The sequence below is a fragment of the Dermacentor variabilis genome, chromosome 6 (genome assembly GCF_050947875.1).
Source record: "Dermacentor variabilis isolate Ectoservices chromosome 6, ASM5094787v1, whole genome shotgun sequence".
NCBI lineage: Eukaryota > Metazoa > Arthropoda > Arachnida > Ixodida > Ixodidae > Dermacentor > Dermacentor variabilis.
The window spans coordinates 24,527,059-24,548,757 of NC_134573.1; the positions used below are offsets into that span (position 1 = coordinate 24,527,059).

At 44.9% G+C, this 21,699-nt stretch overlaps 1 protein-coding gene across 1 annotated transcript in view; it reads left to right on the top strand.

Annotated features, from left to right (window-relative positions):
• Positions 1 to 21,699, top strand: part of LOC142586066 (snake venom 5'-nucleotidase-like) — a 105,493-nt gene that overhangs the window by 16,919 nt on the left and 66,875 nt on the right. The window contains exons 6-7 of the mRNA XM_075697333.1: positions 9,506 to 9,768; positions 11,866 to 11,998. Coding sequence (XP_075553448.1) covers positions 9,506 to 9,768; positions 11,866 to 11,998 — 396 coding nt within the window. The remainder of the gene's footprint in view (positions 1 to 9,505; positions 9,769 to 11,865; positions 11,999 to 21,699) is intronic.

The window sequence follows — 21,699 nt, forward strand, 5'->3', positions numbered from 1 at the left end:
GTAAGCTTCCTAGTTCTTTTCCTCCACTGTGAATCGATGTTGCTCCAGCAGAAATACCTCAACATTCTCCCAGCCCATTTCTTTTCTTCCGTATTTCTCAGTCGCTCTTCATAATCAATTTTACTGTGAGTTTCCCTCACTTCAAAACTAGTCCAGCTCATACCACGCTGCGAAGCTTCATTTGTAGTCTTCCCTAGAGCGCCCAATGCGAGGCGTGCCACTTTCCTTTGGTTGCCATTGATCCTGACTCTACCCCTGATTTCAAGCAAGCAACCGCATTTGCAAAGTAAGCCCTGGGACCACTGCACCACAGGAAAGCAGGCCGGAAGCGCGCCCTCTCGTGTCGCATGTGAGGCATGTGAGGCCCTCTCGTGTCGCATGTGAGGGGGGTGAGGCGAGGGAGGGAGGTGGGCGTTGCCCGGCTTTGGGTGCGGCGATTTGGGCACCACTAATCAATGCGATCTGCGATGCGGCCAAAGTCCACTCCCACGAGGCCCTCATCGTCAAAGCGATCTGCGATGTTTCCAGAGTACGCGTAGTGCCGGTAGCTTCGTATGCGCTTTGCTTTCGACGTTTCGTGCACGTTGAAGCGATAGATGCGCGATGGTTAATTCGATCTCTGTGTTCATGCGACCTGTACGGGCCTGGAATTGTGCTAGGTAATTTAGTTAAAGCACATTCGCAGGCTAGTTGCTTGTTTGTTTGAATCCATATGGGCTAGAATGTGTAAGAGCAACTGAACGACGCAATAGAAAGAAACAGACACACGGAGACAGCGCAATATCTGTTTGTTTCTTTCTACGTCCTCGGTCAGTCGCGCTTACACATATTATTGCTAATTTAGTTAGTAAGCGAATATTTACAAGTTTATAAAGCCGATAAAACTACTATCCTTAATCCGTATAGCTATCTACTAATTTGCTATCGCAATCGGTGCTTCGCCTTTCGTGTGAAACTGCAACTTTTTTGATACTGTTAAAGCTTTCGCACTTTCTCTGACCTAGCTACTGCTATTGAGACTTAATGAGCCAATCCCAGATGTCAATATAGGTTATGGATCGAGTGCTTTCTAAGCAACTGGGCACAGCACGTAACAACTAAGGAGCATGACTCCCGCCCTCAGGGATCTCTCTCTCTCCAGGAATCTGTGCTTGGACACCATCTCTTCCATATGTATATTGCATACATCCCGAACTCAATTATTTCTTGCGTGAGGCTTCTTACGGCGATTTTGTTCAATACAGATCAATTTGTAACACCAGCAATGGATATACTCTTCTGTCCCAGTTTGCGCGGTACTTGCTCGAAGGAGCTAAACATTAGCAAATGCAAACACATGCGAATTACGCGCATTACTGAATCAACTGAGCCATATATACATATTTTATTAAAGGCCCCTATTTGAACCTGGCACGTGCAAGTATCTCGGTGTGCATACTGCTGGCAAACTTTCCTCGCAGACGCATATTGACCAAATTATAAGGAATTCTAACAGAACCGTTGACCTTCTGCATCGTAACCTTTATCTTGCTCCTACATCACTAAAAGCACTTTTCAATAGTCTCGTGCGTTGTCGAGTACCGTCAAGATCTGTCCGGGATACGTACACTAACTCCCTTACGTTCTTGTTAGAGCCGGTCTATAACCGCTCTGCTCGGTTGATCGCAGCGAATCCTAGAGTGCAAGCATTTCGCAAGTGTAAAAATCAGTAACCCTTCTTAACCTATCTCTGCACCACTGAATTTCTCGTCTATGTCTATTTCAGAAAATGTAATACCCCAATCAAAATATGCAGCAATCATTTCTAGTAACTTCTAACTACATGTGACCGTACAATTATCGTAGTCACAAATCAAGTCGATGTTTCAATATCAGGAACGAACCTGTATTCTGGGTCGTTTGATCTCAGTACTACCAGAAATTGGTGTCACCTTCCTGCCTCCATCTTCTTCATACAAGATCTCACAGTGTTCATGTCAACAATTTGTTATTACCTGTGCTGAACCACTTGTTCATTTCACGATATGTTTATGTTTTGTGGTCATCCACTTCTTTCTGTAGAGCCTAAACTGTCCTGAATATAAAGGAAATGAAAGTAGCATATAGTCTACTGGCCTTTTATTGTTTGTGCTTTGGTGCGCCAGTGTGTTCCTTTCTCAGTGGGTTACATACTGTCGCGTACAACTCGCTCTTCCGGAAACCTTAGTATCCCTGTTTAAATTGCTGTAGCCTAAACTAGTGGGAAGCTGATACGAGCTCTTGTGCTGGTGCTTCCTTTGGCATTTGCTGTAGTAAGGAAGGAAAATTATCATAAATAAATATAAGGGTTGGCCGCTTCACGGCATTGTATACACATAGACGTATTATCGTGAAACTTATTTAGAGTTGCCTGACCTGTAGGAACTGCCGCAAGTACGGTGGCAGTAACGTGCAAAACCTTGACTGAATTGCGGCTGATTCACTGGGAGAACATGAAGCAGCAGATGGCGAGTGCTGCTTATCGCTATCACTCGTTCTGGCAAGTCCTTGCTTCACTGCTTCCTGGGTAGGTCTCGCAGTATCATGTTTACTCTCGCATACTAGCGTTACTAAGAGCCGTATGCACTATAATTTTAGCAAGTAAAGCTGACTATAAAGTCTGTCAAAAGTGCACTGTTAAAGAGATTTCCTAACACCATATTCTTAACAAAATTACTCGTTTATTAAGCATTAAATTCCAAGGTAACCACTTAGTATAATTCGGTTTGAATTGTTCCTGCCTCGAGCTTTCAACGTTAATTTTATTGGTGCATTTTTGATAGATGGACACTGTTTTCTTTAGTATGTACAATGCTCCAAGTACAAGTACTTTAAGGCCTTTAAGTTTTACTAATGTTAATGGGTCTATTTTGTAAGCATCAACGAAATGGATATATCATAACACGAGTGTAGGACAATAATCAAAAACAATGCTTTGGAGAGAAATGTCTGCTCTTTAAGTAAATATGTGGAAAACAATAATGCATTCACATTATTAGGGTACTTCACGCACTTATCAGGGGCTAGCTACCTTGTATGGATGCATTTTTGCATCTAACTGTTTTCCCTCTGCCTTGTTCATTGAGTTCTCCATGAAGAAGCATGTAGTGCATTGGGCTTCTACGCTATGGGGGCAGGATTCGAATGCATCCGTCGGACCTCTTTGGGTCACTGAATCTGCGGCAATGTTTGCATACGTGCCGCTCTTCAAAGAACCTATTTCACGCCGGCATTAGTCGCTGTAGATGCGGCACTGGGTAGGTGCCGTTATGCAACGGCGCTCTTTGAGGCCTACTCTGACGTCGTGCTCCGCAGTTTCCGTGTAAATGTTATCTTCAAAAACGTTTCCTTTCATTCGCAAACATCGACAGCCGCACGCGCGTAGCCGCAACGCTGAAGTCAGCAATTTCAGAAAGAATTTTTTTACTTGTCTTCTGCATACCTTTTGTTTGTACGTTTGCCTATACCCTGCGTTTTAGGAAATACACCTTGAATTGTCGGTCAGTGCTTGTCTTGCTGGCTGTCTATGTTTCTATAGTGTTGTGCGCACTGAAAGATGCACTACGGAGAAACTGCTGGGCGTAGGAGCAGACACACTTGGCACACCAGTTACGCTGGGCGGCGATATATCCAACTGCGTGCTGTGCACGAGCACCTCCTGGCTCTTGTGGCAAGGATTGTGTTGTGTTTTCAGATTTGGAGGCGTCGCTCTAGGCTGTAGTCGATCACTCACTCGCGGAGCCGGTCGCCTACTCCGACTCCATCGTTGGAAATCTACATGAGTGTTCGCACTGGCACAATACGTATTTCGGAGCTAATGCCCTGGCGTCACGGTTAGCAAAGCTAGACGGCATTGGCTGTTGTTTATACACGATCGCGCAGTTGGCAGTTGTGCGGGGCGGACGCTTGTTTCTGTGCTCGGCCGATTACGCGTGGTGACCGGGACCGGACGGGCGGACGACTGCGACAGCGCCGTGGCTACGACAAGTAGAGGAGTTCTTTCCTTTATTATTTTGAGAATTTAGATATACGCTAGTTTTTTTTTTAGATCTAGGCTAGTCAGGTGATGTTCTCACGAAAGAGCAGGTCAATGACCTAACGGCCGAGTCTTGTCCGGCCGGCAGCTATAGATTTGCAGGGCTCATTTGTAATTTAACTAGTTTAGACAGGTAGTTAGTATTTCTTTTCTAGGTGATCTACTTTTTGTGGTTGGCAGAATTTTATTTGAGCACGTTGTTGAAAGTGGTTTATCTTTCTAGCTTTTGTGGGGGCGTAATAGAGTGCTCCTAAGATGGTCAAGCAACTGAAGGTAAAATGCAAAGATGTGTGAGGCGTCGGTGAATTGGAAGGAAACACGGTTCGAATCTGTAGAGGAGACCAAAGGCGCGGATTTTATGTGCAAATTCTGCGTATTAAGTTCACGCCTGGACAGGGCTGACGAAGCGAACACCAGCCTAGCGTTACGTATGGATGCTCTAGAAAAGGAGCTACAGGTAGAGAGGGCAGGGAAGCGCATACTCCAAGATCAGCTTACTGAATTGTTGGACGAAAAAATGGCTGACACCGCCATCCGAAGTCACATTAGCGGACTTTTCAGCGCCAGCCAAGTGGATGGGACCTGCACTGGCATGGGCAGCAATAGGAAAGATGGTCAGGCAGGTACCGACAGGAATAGCTACGCACACGTGGCAACTAGGAAGTCAGGAGGCGATGGAGAGGAGGGGAACAAGCTAACCCCAACGAATGAGGTCACAGTCAGTGATAAGAGGCAGCATAATCTGGAAGTTAGGAGGGAGGAAGGGAATGCACTGGTACTTATCGGTGGTGATTCAAATATGAGTAGGTGCAAAATAACTATAATGGAGCGCGTAAAGGGTGATAAGCAGGTTGCAGTCGGGGCGTTCCCAGGCAGTACAATGAACGCAGTACCGAGAGATACAAAAAGCGAACATTCTGAGAATGTTGCAGAGCGCAATTTGGTAGTGGTAGCGGCGGGGCTAAATGACTTACTGAATTGTGAAGCCGCAAAAGTAGTGGAAAGATTAGCGGAGGGAGTTGACGATTTAAGGGCAATAGCACAGCAAGTCCAGATGGTGGTGCGCACATTGCCGGAGGTGCAAGGATGGAACGGAGAAATTACCAAGGACGTCGTGGCTGTTAATGTGGAGATAAGAAAGCTAAGCCAGGAGAAAGACCTTGAAGTGCCAGACATAAACGGAGAAGTGCATAGAGCAGGCTTTGGCGGAGGCATTGCACGAGATGGTATCCACTTTAATGGAAGGGTAGGAGCAGAGATCAGCTGGCGCCTTACAGGCCGGGCAGTAGGTTCTTTAGGGGGTCCACTGCAGCTCACGGCGTAGGGGTAGGTAGAAACAATGCAGAAAGTGCATCAATAGAGGCTGACGCCAATAAAATGGCCACTAGGAAGTTCAGGAAGAAAAGTGCAAAAAAATTTAACACCAGGATTAGGTACATAAACATGCAAGGCGTTAGAAAGAGAGTGAAATGCTTAGCAATAGAACGGCAGTTAAAGGGCGAAGAATTAAGTGTATACGCGCTATGCGGAACACATCTCATGGACCTAGAAGACCCACCGTTTATTTAAGGCTACGTCTAGGAAGAGAGCAACAGAACAACAACGGAGACGAAGGGAGGAGGAGTAGGTATGCTGACACATCAAGGAACAAATTGGCAAAGAATAAAGTTAACTTGCAAAGAACATGTCTGGGTATCAGGTACAATTGCCGGTAAAAAGACCTGGCTAGGAGTTGTTTATTTAGGGGAAGGGGACAAATGCAGGCAAGAGAACAATGTCTCAATAACGACATAAAGTATTTTGGAGGAGGTGCCGATAATATTCTGCTGGGTTACATGAATGGCCACATCGAGGATCTGGATGGATACACAGATTGTAACGGGAAGTTGATGCTAGACTTCTGTGAGCGACGCAACTTAGTTATAGTGAATAGAGAAACTAAGCGTGGGAGGGGACAAATCACGTGGGAATCCCGTAACAAGCAAATTACCATTGACTAATCCTTATTGTCGCAGGGGATGTATAGCAACCTCGCAATAATAGAAATAGACGAAGAGGAAAGGTACAACCTCTGAAGTGATCATAAGCGTATTAGTCCACAGCTGGGAGCCCTGCTCGAAAGAGAGATGCAGGGAAGCCAAAAAGAGTACGTGGAATTAAATGACGAACAAACAGCGCAAATAGCGGCGGGCATAGAGGAAGCAATAGAGAAACATCCCATGGAAAAGTGGGAATATAATCAGTTAGAACTACTCATTAGTACAAAAATAAAAGAAGTAAAAGGAGTAAACCGCTGGAGAGGAAAGAGGAAGCCACGAACTTGGAATAAGGAAATTAGGGACGCCATCGAACAACGACGGTTGGCATCTCGGGAACACAGAGAAGCAAAGAGGGCGCTGTTACCTGAAGAGGAAATAGGCCAAAAATGGGAATCTTATCGACAAAAGAAACAACACGTGCATGTCCTCGTCCAGACTAAAATAAAGCAGTCCTCTGCTCAGTGGCGGGCTGAAGTTCGCGATGCAACTAAAGGGGGGTCAAGAAAGTTCTGTGACCATATAAGCTGGCTGTGTAAAGCGAATCGCAGAAAGCAGGAACAGATTGACGATGCCGAGGGAAAATGTTTAGAGGGAGATGACGCTGTGAACTAAATTGGTTCAGTTATAGCAGTCATTTAGGAAAGACGATAGGGTAATCGCCCCAAATGAGGGAGCAACACAGGATAGCACAACAGAAACCAGCTTAGAATTGACCAATCTTAACTGGAAAAAGGTGGAAGAAAATGTTCCAAAATGCACGTCTTCAGGGATCGACGAAATTACAATAAAGTTATTTAATGAACTTGGCCCAAGAAGCAAGGAAACGCGGATGAAAGCATTGAATGCAGTCATAATAAATACGCAAATTCCGCACAGCTGGAAATAGAGTAAAATGAATTTGATTTTTAAAGGGAAAGGCGATAAGACGAACATAAAATGCTTCCGACCAATTACGATAACATCAGTTGTATATAGGCTGGCGAGGCAGGCGGTGAAATTAAAAATGCAGTCATGAGTAGAAAGTAATAGAATACTCGGAGAAGTTCAGAACGGGTTCAGGAGTGGTAGGCGCTTCGATGATAGCCTGTTCGTGCTAACCAAGTGCATGGAAATAGCTAAGGCGGAAAATAAACCCCTGTATTCAGCCTTCCTGGACATAAGCGGTGCATACGACAACGTGAACAGGGAACACCTCTGAAACATATTAAATGATGAAGATATGGGTCATGAGGTGATTCATTTCCTACGGGAAATATATCGAGAAAATAATGTTGAAATAACATGGGAAGGAATTAAGAGTACGACAACTGTCGAGGTTCACAAAAGATTAGGGCAAGGTTGTCCTCTATCACCGCTGCTGTTCATGCTTTATATGATAAGCATGGAAAGAAGGTTACAACGAAGCAATCTATGGTATAACCTGTCGAACAGATTAGGCGAAAAGGTTGTTGAGCAATGACTACCGGGTTTAATGTGTGCGGACGATATTTTAATGTTAGCAGATAGCCAGGAAGATTTGCAAACTCTGGTTAATTACTGTGGAGACGAAGGAGACAGTTTAGGTTTCAGTTTTAATGAAGCCAAGTCCGGTGGGGTGTTTTTCAACGATACCACTGACCAGGAGCTTACAATACAAGGCCATGAAATACCCCGAGTGGCCGAATGCAAATATCTCGGGGTATGGATAAACAAAGGGCGGATGTACACGGAAAAGCACGAACAGTCTCTCATAGCAAAAGGGCAAGGAGATGCCGGGATAATGAAACATAGGGCATTGTGGGGGTACAACAGGTATGAGGTGCTGAGAGGTATTTGGAAGGGAGTAATGGTGCCGGGGCTTACTTTCGGGAATGCGGTCCTGTGCTTAAGGGCAGAGGTTCAGTGGAGACTAGAAGTAAATCAGAGAGCTGTGGGAAGATTAGCACTAGGTGCCCACGGGAAAACCACAAACGAAGCAGTACAGGGGGTTATGGGCTGGGCATCGTTCGAAGCACGGGAAGCTCAGAGTAAAATGCTATACGAAAAACGCCTGAGGGAATTCGACGATAACAGGTGGGCAGCTAAGGTATTTAAATACCTATACAGAAAGAGCGTTGACCCACAATGGCGGAAAAGAACTAGGAAGCTAACCAGTAAGTATGCTAGACACGAGGACGGAGAAAGACAGAGCATTAAACGACAGGTTAAAACCGCGCAAGGTAAAAATTGGATAAATTCAATGGAAAATAAGCATAGTGTTGACCTATATCGATACTGGAAACAGCAGATCAGGAAGGAAGCGTTTTATGATAACTCAAAAGGCAGTGCCCAACTCTTTGAAGCTATGTCAGGATGTCTTAGAACGCGGAGCTATAAAATGAAATTTAACGAAGAAGAAGACACATGTTTTGTGTGTGGTAAATATGTAAAAACAATAGAACACCCCATACTAAAATGTGATGGTATCCATCCCGATGTCGATGCGGGCACAGAAACGCTTCCTGAGGCCCTAGGGTTTAGAGATAACAATCGTCATGTAAATAAATAAGTGGTGGAAACTAGCAAAAAGCGATTGGAAGATTGGTGGCTCAAAAGCAGAGAGGTGACATAAGGTTAAAAGTGTAGGAAGGACTATTTAAAGAAAGGGGCGAATTTTAACAACTTACAATACAGTTAAAAAGAAAGCTGAGCATGGTGGCAACTGCCATCACCCTGTTTCAAAGGGGACGCTCCCACCTTCCATCCATCCATTCATCCCTGCATACATACATAACTCGTTTCGACGGTGGCAATACAATGTGTCGTTATATTTTTTCAATGTTCAACGCACTGCCGTCGACAACTGTCGTGATATGGGTTCTGTGAATTTTCTTCTTCGATGAAAGGATATACGCCGTCTGGCATGCGTTGAGTAAATACACAAGGAAGCCACCATCAAAGCTAAACCAGATCAGCTTCATGATTTCATGTCTCTATAGCGTGCAGGCCAGCGTGCACTTTTATGGCTAATTCCTAAGGAGTCACCCCGTTACAGCCCCTTATGGGTTTCGAAGGAACCTTGATGAATTCCTGGTAGCATTTTATTTGTAATTCGTTGTTTATGTCTTAAGAGGCGAATAATGAGGCAGGCAGGTCTTTCCTTCGCGGATTTCCTTTATTTTCAGGCTGACACCATATGCAAGTAGTGGATAGCGCATTTTATATAATAATGCCATTGAGACCGAGACATGAAAACAAAGCTGAGTAGCAGCTGAAGGCGCAATGCAATCGTATGGTCACATATACCGCACATGCCCTGCAATAAAACATGCCCCAATTATTCTTTCAGCGAATAAAATTAGTATTGACATTGCGCGAATGCTCCGCTAGTGCTTTTGAGTTTCTCTTCTTGTAGCTTATGTTTCGATTGGAAGTGAGGCAGTATGTTTCGCAGGACACACCCAGTTCACGAATGACATAGAGTGCGTCCGGCGCGAAGCCCAGCGCCTCAAGAAGCAGGGCGTGAACATCATCATAGCGCTGGGCCACTCGGGCCTGGAATACGACAAGCGCATCGCGTTCGAAGTGCCCCTCGTCGACATTGTGGTGGGCGGGAACTCGCACTACTTCATGTTCAGTGGAAGTCCGCTCGTCGACTCGCCTGAGCCTGTCTACGGGCCGTATCCCGTCGTCATACAGAGACCCGACGGCACGCAGGTGGGCGAAGCACGCCACTGTTAACCAGTCCGCCACCATATTCCATGATGAACATTGGTGCTATTTCTTTCCTCATTAGTCCAATTAACATCCGTTGCGGCGCCGTCATACGCGCAGCTCTAAACTCAATAATCTGCTTTCCTGTACTTTACGGAATATTCTTCACATTGAAAGTGAAGGTATTGGGGTAATTCAGCTCAGTACGAATCGTGAATTTTTGCGCTACAGAAACTGTGACAAAGAAAGATATGAAACAACGAGTGCTTTCTATCAACTCGTTTTATTTTTTCGGAAACGTCAGGCTTAAACATCATACACATCTGAGAAAAACATCTCACGATTGCTACTAGGCCGCAGAAAGCGATCATGTGAATTGCCGGGAAATTTATAGACACCAGTGAAGCAGCAACATATCTAGTAACGGAGGATGGCTGACTCGTACAATCTTCTTTTTGCTGTGAAGTGTAAAAGCCTCCACGATTTGCCTAGATGTTCTATTACAATGTTTCAGTACTATGGCTGTGTTGTCAAAGCAGGCTGTGCCCGCACACTCTTCACAATGCAAGGTCAAATCTGTGCTAAGGCGTCCTTTTAAAATAGACATGCTATCGCTTGACTTTCCGTTCACGCATCTGCCGGTTTGTCAGACGTACGTCCTGTGATGTTTTCCGCAGATGACTATGGTATTTAGGTCTGTTGTTTCCGAACGAAATAATATCAGTTGTTGGAAAGCACTCGCCCTTGTCTATCTTTTTCTTTGCCTGTTAGTTTAACGCAAAAAGATCACGATTAATCAATTCCCAATAGGCCGGCTCGCAGTGATGCTTCAATTAAGTAGCTGCTTTAAGGAACTAAAGAAAAATACAGCCCAGTAGGAAGCATCGCGTGTGAGTCATATGAGACGCGTTGATGAAAACTCAAACTTGTTCCATTGGTTTCTTTTGATGCACGAAAAGAGGCCAACTTGGATGCTTCTTTTCAAGTAAGGGTGTCAGGTACTTTTGGTCACCCAGCCCAAAAGTAAGCAACGAGGTAACAAGAAATATTTAACTATGTATTCGACTTTTTTAAAGGTTAGGTTCTAATAGCATAGGAAACCTTGAATCCAATATTAACGTACTACGCAATCTTATGGGCGCATAAAGGGACCTACAACAGTAAGTGGGCGTGCGTCTCACCTACAAGCCCAAACTCAACCTGCTGCTTCTCAGAAGCTGCCACATAAGTGCGGGAACGGTTTTCCGAAATCAAATTGGAATATCAAAAGTTGAATAGCGTGCCGTGTGTGGTGGATTCACGGGCACCTCTTTGCTGTGCTTCCCAGTAAACGGAAAACTGATGACAATGAGAGAAGAATACAACCGGATCTAAACATTCCTCGTTGCTAACCTTCCAGATGTGTAGGAAGCGCACACTGCTTGCATTCTCCTGCATATCTTTCTTGGTGTTTGCTTCACCGATACAAAGTACACAAAAAAACACCCAATATCTACCGCATGTATCACTTTGGAATTTTCGCAGCTTGAGAAGCTGTCTGTCATGTATAACAAACATTCATTTTTTATTCAGAATGTGTTACTCAACGAGAGAAAAATGTGTTGCTCATAATTACAGAATAACCCATATAAAGTATTGTGCAATACCGCCCGGCGTGACAAGTGCTTAAGAGTCCCTTTTCTTTGTTAAGGAAGCAGGAAGAATGGGTTACATATTGACAGATTTTTTTTTACATTCGTAAGTGCTTCTCGCCATCGGCCGGCAGTCTTCGCTAATACCATGTACGGATTGGCTGACTCTCCCTTTGACAAACAATCCGAGCCTACGTGCTTTCTCTTCTATTCATCGGTGATTACGGGCACAGAAAACGATATCATACGCTGATAATAAAAAAAGAATAATGCGCCATTAACAATCATTAATACGTATTCGTGCAACAGGGGAGAGCGGGGGAGATGATTTTAAGGCAACGCGTATCGCTCTTTGATTATTCAAGGAAAAATTATCGCTTACACGGCTTCCTATGTACAGAAGGAGTCTTTGTTGTTAAGACATGCCTTTGCAATGTTTTTGACAATTTGTCATCATTTGAATTCACAGGCAGTAGTGGTAACTGCCTTCTGGTTTGGCAAGTACGTGGGACAGCTCGAGGTGCACTTCGACCTGAAAGGGCATATCGTTGGCTACGAAGGATTTCCCGTGCTCATGGACTCCTCCATAGATGTCGAGGCAGGTAAGCCTGCCTGCGTAGCATTTCATGGTCAGAAGTGCTCATTTATTTATTTATAAATTTATTTATTACAAATATCTTCAATCTGAAGAAGGAAGTGTGTCTGCAATTGCAAAAGCAAACTAAATATTACAAAAGACGCGGCCTTTATTTCAGACTTGGTACGGTATCCAAAATATAAAGAAACGCACTGAAAAACACCCACAACAACAAACAGTAAAGATGACGTGACCGTGAACAAGACTGGTTCCTAGTAAAAAATCAAGAAATAAAATTTACCGACGAATACGATACTCCCTAGTGCAAAATTTTAGCGCAGCTCTACACGTGTTTTCATTCCTCGATACTGAGGCATCGCAACAGTCATCGCACCGACCGGTAGAACCGCGACACACGGTGCTAAATGTAGCCTGTCCAGAATGTTGGCACTTCACGGTAGCTGCAGCTTAAGTAACCGTAATCTTTCCTGGAATACGGCGATCATAATTACCGCCCTATTCCAGGAAAGATTATGGTCACTTAAGCTGCAGCTACCCTGAAGTATTCCAGGAAGAATTTACTTGGGTTTCACCAGTCACCCTGTCGAGGAATACCTAGGATCAGCACTTCGCTGCTATAATGGCCAGGGATTTGAGCACATGGCGAAAGCCTGCCGCAGTACACGTTGATGCAAAATATGCTCAGAAGACCATGACCATAAGGAGCGCAAATCTCTTCTTCAACCCAAATGTGCGAATTGTGCGGGAAAACATGCCGCCTCCTTCTCAGGCTGCCCTCAGAAAAAGGCAGCGGCAGAAATGCGTCGACATGAACTTGTCCATGAAAGACAACCGCGACGCAGTGAACCCACCCGAAACCTTGAGATTGTTCAACCAGTGCAAGATCACCCGCCTCAGCGGGCACCGGAACCAAGACAGCAAAGAGAACCAACAAGCTATTCCTCCTCAAGAGAACAGCCAACAGTGCTATCAAGATACCAAACAAGAGGATCACAGTCAAGCGCCCAGTCTTATGCATCAGTGCTACGGAAACCCAGAAGACAACAGGCAGAAAGTAATACACAAGGAAGCTCCAATATTCGCACACAGTTTTCTCAGTGACCTTACGCACCTACTGCAGTAGTAACGCCAGCTAATAGCGAACATACCACCGCATCGGTGACACAACTGAATTTGCCCATGCTTTTCGCAGCTCTTAAGGCGATTCTACCTACTCTGCCGGAAGCAAACAACCTACCGGAAGTGCAAGCCTTGTTGCCTCTGGAAGCACTATTGTGTCAACAATCCGGGCCGTAACTGCGGCAGGCACTACATGAATAACCGTTACAAAATGTCTCCATTTTTTAGTGGAATGCAAACACTCTTCGAATGAAGTGTGCTGACTTTCGTAAACTGCTTGTGCAATACAATCTTCCAATACTTTGCATTCAAGTGACAGTGACGACTTCCGCCTCTCGAATTATGTGGTATACAAGACTTCTCGTCTAGGTGCTGTTAGCAGAGTGCTCCTGTGCGTCAGAAAGGACCTACCATCTTATCCAATTCAGTCCAGTGATTCAGACTTCCCGGAATCCATCGCATGTAGAGTATCCTTTGGCATGCTCTGCATAACAGTGATTAATCTATATCTACAACCCTCAAACCAGATGTCAGTAGACGCGTTAGTGGATATCTTCAAAATAGCTTATTCTAATGTATTTATATGTGGTCACATCAATGCACACAACATCATCTGGCGCAGTGATCATTGTAATGCACGTGGTAAGGTTATTGAGTGCGCCATAGATAAATGCAACTTGACAGTTTTAAACAGTGGGTCGCCAACATTTCTTCGTGGATATAATTATTTAAGCTGCATAGATGTTACCATGTGTCCACATGATCTAGCGAATGGTGTGGGATCGACAACAGATTTGGAAACGCGCGGAAGTGATCATTTTCCCATCCGTGTAAATCACCCTATAGCATGCACTATGATATCAGGCGTTACAGCAGACTCACCAACTGGTAAGTTTTCGGTACCGCCTAACGGGTCAAATTAATCAACATGCAACACTGGAAAGATTTAGACTTTTTGCAGAATAATATGAACATATGCACAAAGAAGCTCTCAATTCCACAAGATTATGCTGCAGTTGATTGAGAGATTGAACGCCTAAGAGCCATCAGACGCCGATTCGAAAGAGCCTACCGACGGAGCGGAAGTTTAGAAGCATACATAAATGCTCAGAAAATATACAATGTAATGCGCAGACGCATGAAAAATTTAGCCAGGCTGCGCTGGCGCGATTTCTCCGGCACGCTGTCTCCTCACACCTCTGTCGCGAGAATTTTTCTAGTAATTCGTTTTTTAACCGGACCTCTAACACAGAGCTCCCGATTTCGTGTTCTTGCTGTAGCTCAAGACACGTGTGAGACAATAGCTGCAGGCGAATTTTGCGAGCTTATTTCAGGACCTGCTTTTTCATCGCAATGTGAAGAATTCGATATTTCAGTAGTGTTAGCTCGGCAGAAAATCACTGTTTGCTACTGGGCCCAACATCCTCAACTAGATCATACTTTCACATTTAGCGAGCTTCAATGTGCTATTGCACCATGTCGCCAAATGTCCGCTGCTGGGCCAGACGGCATTACGTTAAGAAACCTCAGGCCGACAGGTACAAATGCTCTCTTAGACATCTATAATAATGTATGGATAGAATAAACTGTACCTGACTCTTGAAAAGTCGATCAAATCATACCAATTTTAAAACCAGGTCAGATGCCCTTGTGCCTTAAATCCTTCCGCCCAGTTAGTGTGACAAGTTGTTTAGGCAAAGTAATGGAGAAAATGATTGACGCGCGACTTCAATGGTGGTATAATGAAACGGATGTGTTGTCCATCTATTTAGTAGGTTTTAGAAACCATAGATGTACAATAGATGCAATATTTGATAGAGTAACCTGTGTGGAACACGACAGTGCACTTGGAAACATGACGATAGCAGTATTCCTAGGCATCAAGAGGGCATTAGACACTCTTAGTCACGTTCATGTTCTGCTAAGTATCTTAGAACTTGGACTGTCTGGGAGGTCCTCGCGATGGATTTCTGAATTTTTATCAGGTCGCAAAATATTTGTTCAGATGGGTGATGGAAAGAGTGCTGAACATGTTGTCAAACAGGGAGTGCCACAAGGAAGCGTACTCAGCCCCTTTCTTTTTAGCTGCGTCATGGCTGATTTAACAAGAAGACTGCCATCACTGTTAAAGTTCTCGCTGTATGCAGATGATGCGTGTATTTCGACATCTGGGTCTAATGCTCAACTATTTCAGGTGGCATTGAAAGATGGCATAAATATGATTACAGAATGCTTGAGATAGTGAGAAGAATGGTTCTATCGCATGCAAAGATAGATATATTGCCCTTCACTCGAAGGCAATTAAAAATTTCACTGTTAATCTGGAAGGACACCCTCGAATGATTGCCACACAGCATTGATTTCTTGGCATAATACTTGATAGTCAGCTATCCTGCGCACCCCGCATAAGAAAACTCGAAAACGAAGCCAATGCCATAGCGACTGTACTTCGCAGACTTGCAGGCACATCATGGGGCGGATTAGTATCGTGCATGCTGACTGTTTACAATGCATTAATACGAGAAAAAATGCGCATTCCGCGTCCATCTTACAAGGACTTTTCCACGTGTCCGAAGAGCAACTTCAAAGACTTTAACTAGAGGACTACGCATATGTCTAGAAGTTCCACGAGCGACTTCTAGCTCTCTTGTAATAGCTGAGGCTCGCCAATCACCATTTCCAGTTATGCGAACTACAGAAACATGCCGACATTATTTCCGTCTTGAAACACAACATAAAAACCACCCATTGGCTATAGGCATAATGAAACGAGATAAGTTATGTTCCATATCGGAATTCAACGAGATCTTCACATGTTGCCAAGAAACGAATTTTGGAACTCAGACGTCGAATATGCTACATGGCTGCTTACACTTCCAAAAATCGAATTGTCAGTAGACGGGTATTCAGAGAAAGAGACATGTTTATTCAAGCTGCTCAACGTCTAGCACTTTGCCACATAAATATGCAGTATTCAGGATACACACATGTCTATACAGATGGCTCCAGTACAGCAACCTCTTCAACTTTATCATTTATTATACCGCACCTCTACAAACAAGAATCATTTAAGCTATCTCGTTTGACTTAGTCTAAAACAGCTGAACTTTTCGCAATCCTATGTGCGATAACATTTATATTGTCAGTAAGAGACACGCAAAAATGGGTAATTTTCAGTGATTCACAGGTGGCTCTAGCATCACTCTGCAGCACAAAAGGTAAAACATTCAGTGACAGAATAATATACGAAACACTTAAACACCTCACAAAGGCAAGCGAAGCGAAACATGCAATAGCATTCCAGTGGGTACCAGGGCATTGTAACATTCCTGGCGACACAGCAGCCGATGAAGCAGTACGACGGGCACACCTCAAATATGATGTGGTTCCGCTCCCAATATCAAAAAATGAATTACGCTGCATTATAGGGACAACGGCTTTCAACATGTGCACAATCACTTAGTTTGACAAGAATTCCAAGAGTTCAGACTTATACCATATTGATCAGTTTATTGAATTCAAATTTTCCCTGTCATTACACAGAATTATGGAAACACTTATTCACCGAATAAGGCTAGGCACTGCCTACATAAAGCATTTCAAACACAGAATTGGCCGTGCGGAATACCCGAAGTGTGATTGTGGATTTGTAGAAGAAGGTATATATCACCTCATTCTAGACTGCCCACATCAAGGCACACCAAGATGCCAACTTAAATCAACGCTAATTAAATTAAACCGCAGACCTTTCAATTTAAAGAAACTTTTGGATCCTTGGCCAACAACGTCCTTACAGAAGAGCGCTTTAAAAGCACTAAAGACTTTTCTTGAAGACAGCGGCATTGCTGGACATTATTAACGCTTTTATTGTTGCTTTCATTTGAATTTCGTTGTGTTTGTGAATTATGTTATATTGAATGTTCTGTTGTGACCATAGGTGATAATGCATTTACACGATATATGTACCACCCACTGAATAGAGGCTGCGTTATTAGCCAACAGTATCGTTTGTATCTTTAAGACTTCTATCTACATTACTGTGGAGACATTTACCTTTTATATTCTATGTACCACGTGTTTCTTACGTCATAGTCTTCTTGTGAAAACGTTGCGTGGTAAGTCCTTATGCTGGTGTGAAAAGGTTATTTGATATGTAATCTTGAACCCTGTATGTAGTATGATGGAACCATTTAAGAGATAAGGAGTAGCCGGCGCCTTAAATTATGCGTCAACATCTTCTTATATCATATAAAAAAAACCGTAATCTTTACCGAAAAGGCTTTCGGTGAACGCTATGGTCAAAGGAAGGCGAGCTTTCTGGTTTTCTTTTGCTGTCCCCCGGAGTGCTGGAGCCACTGCTCAGGGATGGGGAGACGCTATAAGCGTCCCCTGTGAAACGGGGTGGTGGGTTGCGCCAAGAATTCCTTGTTCTTATTTTGCATTATGCCCTACCTCTATTTTTGAGAAAACAATCAAAAGAAGAAAACAAAGAATTCCCCGCATCAGTCTTCAGAACCTTTGCTGGGAAGTCTATTTTAAGGCGAAAGCCTTAATTGCCTCATGGGTTAAAACATCTGTTGTCGTCCGGCGTTATCAAAAACTTGACCGTGCGGCGTTATTCCACCAAAATTCAATGAAACCAAAATTGATGGTGCCACGCACGACAAATGGTGGGAGTCGAAACCATGAACATTGATCTTCATTATGGCCAAGTTAATTAAGGTACTCGAGCCCACGACCATTGGTGGGATTTCAAAGCTCGACCTTTGGTGGCACCAAACTTCAAGGACACTAAAATTCATGCTGCCACCATTGATGATCAAACGAATGATCATTGGTGAGAGTCGAAGCCACGACATTTGGTGTCAAGGTGAAGTTAATAAGGGCACAGTTTACTAAGACTTAATTAAGGCACTCTAGCCCTTGATCTTTGGTGAGAGAAAACAAGTTATAGGAAGGCACAACAAATTCTAATGCGAATCTCAACTAATTTATTGAATGTCTGGTGAGTGCGCAGGCTTTCGCCTCCATCCTCTGATGCTAAAGTGACTGTCAATTTTTTGTACGTCTCCGTTGTTAGTGGTCTCTTTACTTTTCTGTCACTATACCTCCAATCACCTCTTACCAATTTCTATTGCGCATGTTTACTTTCCCCTTGCTATCCCTGAACCCAAGGGCTTCAAGGAGGCCAGGGAAGCCTAAACCGATAGCTGAGTAGATGTCTTCGCATTCTAATAAAACACGTTCCATCGCTTCGCTAGCTTTACCGCAGCGGGCACATGTGTCTTCGTCGTTGGTGTACCTCACTTCATCGCGGATGCGCTGACGTGAGCGCCATCTGGTGGTGCTTGAAGGTGGCTTCCTCCACTTTCCTCCTCGCGTTCTCTTCGCTATCGCAGTCTTTTATCCCCCGCTGCGCTCCGCGTTCGGTCTTTCATGCTTCGCTTGCGATATACCGAGGCAAAGAATTTGAGACCGAAATTAGCGCACTGACTGGAAGTGGGCCAGTGCCGTCAGCGCCTTCGCAGATGGAGGAGCAGTATGGGAACGCTAGCATGATGAGCGACATCAGAGTCAGCTGGGGAGAAAGACCACGACGACGAAGGCGCGAGCAATGCCACGAGCGCGTTCGTGCGGTTACACAGAGGGGCGTGAACGAGCCAGGTGTGGTAGAAGACGACGACGAACGCGTGTGCAGTGGCATGAACCATTACTGATGAGGATAGCTTTTGCTCGAACAGATTTGTTGACGGACACGACAAATGCCGGCAACCCTGCCATAAACATCTTTGCTGCACAAAAATCATCACCAAAACACGTTCAACAGCACAGCCGTAGCGCACACATCAGGGAAAGAAGTAATATATGATGCATAAATTCAAAGCAGAGGACAACTACAACAACTTAGGGCTGGCGTGACAACACTTGGCGCTGCACAAGAAAAAGCGCTCTGCAGCATTAGTAGTCGACAAACGAAAACAAAAGTCATTTCCACATGGCATTGTATAAGAAATCTTGCATGGTGCGTGACGAAAGCAAGGACTGCGCATGAGGGAAAAAAAGAGAAGAAGACGCTCACAAGGTACCTAATCAAAAGTCAGGAGAGATGAAATGAAGGGAATACAGGCGTGACATTTGATAACAAGCACTAGGACTGGGTCATGTAAACATTTAAGCACGCTCAAGAATTACGAGATCGCTGAGCTTTCGCCCATCTCAGCGGGGAGATCGTTTAAATTACCAGTGGTATGTTAAAGAAACGAGTTTTTCGAAGAAATATTTGTGGAAAAACTTTCACCTCCTTAACGGAGTGGAAGAACCTAGCTTTCCGTCAGCTGTACGGATCAAAAGTATTTGTTCTTGATGCAAAAGCAACAAATTGCCTATTGAGTGGAATAGCAGTTGTCTATAGCAGCGAAACGGCACCTAAATTTCAATTGGCTGCAACGCCACGTCACAAGCGCGCCTGGAGTGAGTAGATCTGGTAAAACGGAACACCTATTGCAGCCATTACGCGCCAGCTGTTGCGTGAGTGGAGACGGCAATGTCGTGACGAGCCTCTTGCTCACTGCCACCGGGCTTAGCTGCTGCACGGGCCTGACTCTTTTGATGGCCGCCGCTGCTTTCTCGGTGGCTCCTCGCGTAGCACCTCAGTGACACGTAGCGTTGGCAGCGCAGCCTGCTGCTGCATGTTACTTCGGACAACACGTACCACTATGGGGTATGAACATCTACATCGGCGTCGAAGTCAACCACAGTAGCGTAGCAGCGAAACGTAATAGCAAAACCTGGCCGCCCACGCCTGCAAACCGAGGCGAAGTAAGCGAGTGGAAGAACGCAGCAAAACGAGCGAAGAGGCAGAGAGTCACGTGGCCGCGATTCCCTCTTCCCTCACGCAAGACGTGGCACGCTATTGAAGCAGCAGGTGTTCCGCCTAGCCCGCTCTGCTCCTTCAAGGCTTGCATGTGCGCGCCGAGTCCGTCATCAATTAGGTTCCACATTCAGCCGTACACTCTTAGCACGGTAACGTTTAACTGTAGTTGCGAGTAACCTATAGCATATAAGTTACTAGGTTACTAAAACAACTTTATATTACAGCGAAGCTGTATACGGCTAGCGCATTCGTCCGTCCATTCATCTGTCTGTCGCCTGTACGCCGAAAACTCCTCTGGCACAACGCTATGCGCATGCGGAAAGAAAAAGAGAGAAAGACAGCCGCGCGATTAGCCAGCACCACTAGACAGCACAAGGCCTGTTTATTCCGATCCATCACGTCACGCTACCTGGCCCGAAATTTCCATTGACAAGGCTGGCATGATGAAAGGGTGACGTCAAAATTACTGTTGCTTACTCGGGATTATCCCAATAGATTCTGTGGCAGTTGGGCCAAGTAACATGACGTCATGGACCGGAGTGAAAATGCCTTGAGTAATCTAGGTGGTGTCGGATTAGCTACGCCAGTAACGCCGGCGTTGCTCTCCGTCACAGCCGAGCCCGCGCACAGCAGTTTCTCTACGGCTCCGAAATTCGTAGCCTACGCGTTAAACGTACCACTTAGGAGCGGGCAGTTTTCGATATGCAACGCCGCGAGCAGAAACGGAAACGAACTCGTCTACGCCGTGCCGATGCTACAGCCCGGGCACAAAAACAGGCTCGTGCAGCCGAGCGCAAGCAGCAATTGCATACCTAAGATCCGGCAAACTACCAAACCGTCATTTAATGAACCGTCGGGATTAACCCAGTGATAAACACCGAGGCCGCACGGTTCGGCTTCGCTGGTTGACCATCTGTACGGAGTGCTTCGGTGGGGATTTTTGTGCTTTGTTGATTTCCGCCGCGGATAGAGGTTACATGCGTCGAAGCAGCTATTTTGAAGGTTATCGCAACCCCAAATGTCTCGTAACATTTAGACTCACCTATAAAAAGCTGTAATTCGTGGCCCAGTAGACCTATTGTATGAATTGGAAGTTTGCTGATTATTTTGTCGTATTGCGATCCTGCTGTGGTGTTTTCAGCAGAGACTAACCTACAAGATATGGCATGCGGCCGGGGGTCGGAGGCAGGTTGGCATAAATTAAGATTTATTGGTACCAGTCGGGATGTTTGGTTTCGCAATGTAAAAAGAAGGTTTCAATCTTGCACGAGCGCATGCTGAAGTCAACCAACAGCAATTCATTGGTCAGCGGTCTATAATGCATGCCTGAATTTGTAATCTTAAAAACAAGTGACAGAAACAATGAACAAATGTCGGAGAATATTGTGGGGAACGATGTTGTGGCATAGATTATATCGACGGTTCGGTATGGTGGAAACCCCCCGCTACCACTACCGGCATTTTAGTCTATGGTATAAAACCTACCTGCACAAAAACTAAACGCGGATGCATTATGGTGAGTGAACATTCATTTATACCCAATATTTTTTTTATTGCCTTGTGTCTCAATGCTTACTTTAGTCGCGATTGTTTCATCTTCTCATGAAATACGACAACCTTTTGCAGCAGGCGCACTTCAACGGGCGCACACCGAAGTGCGCCCGCGCGCGCACGCGAGAGTACAGTAAACGATCTACGACCGACACAATAAA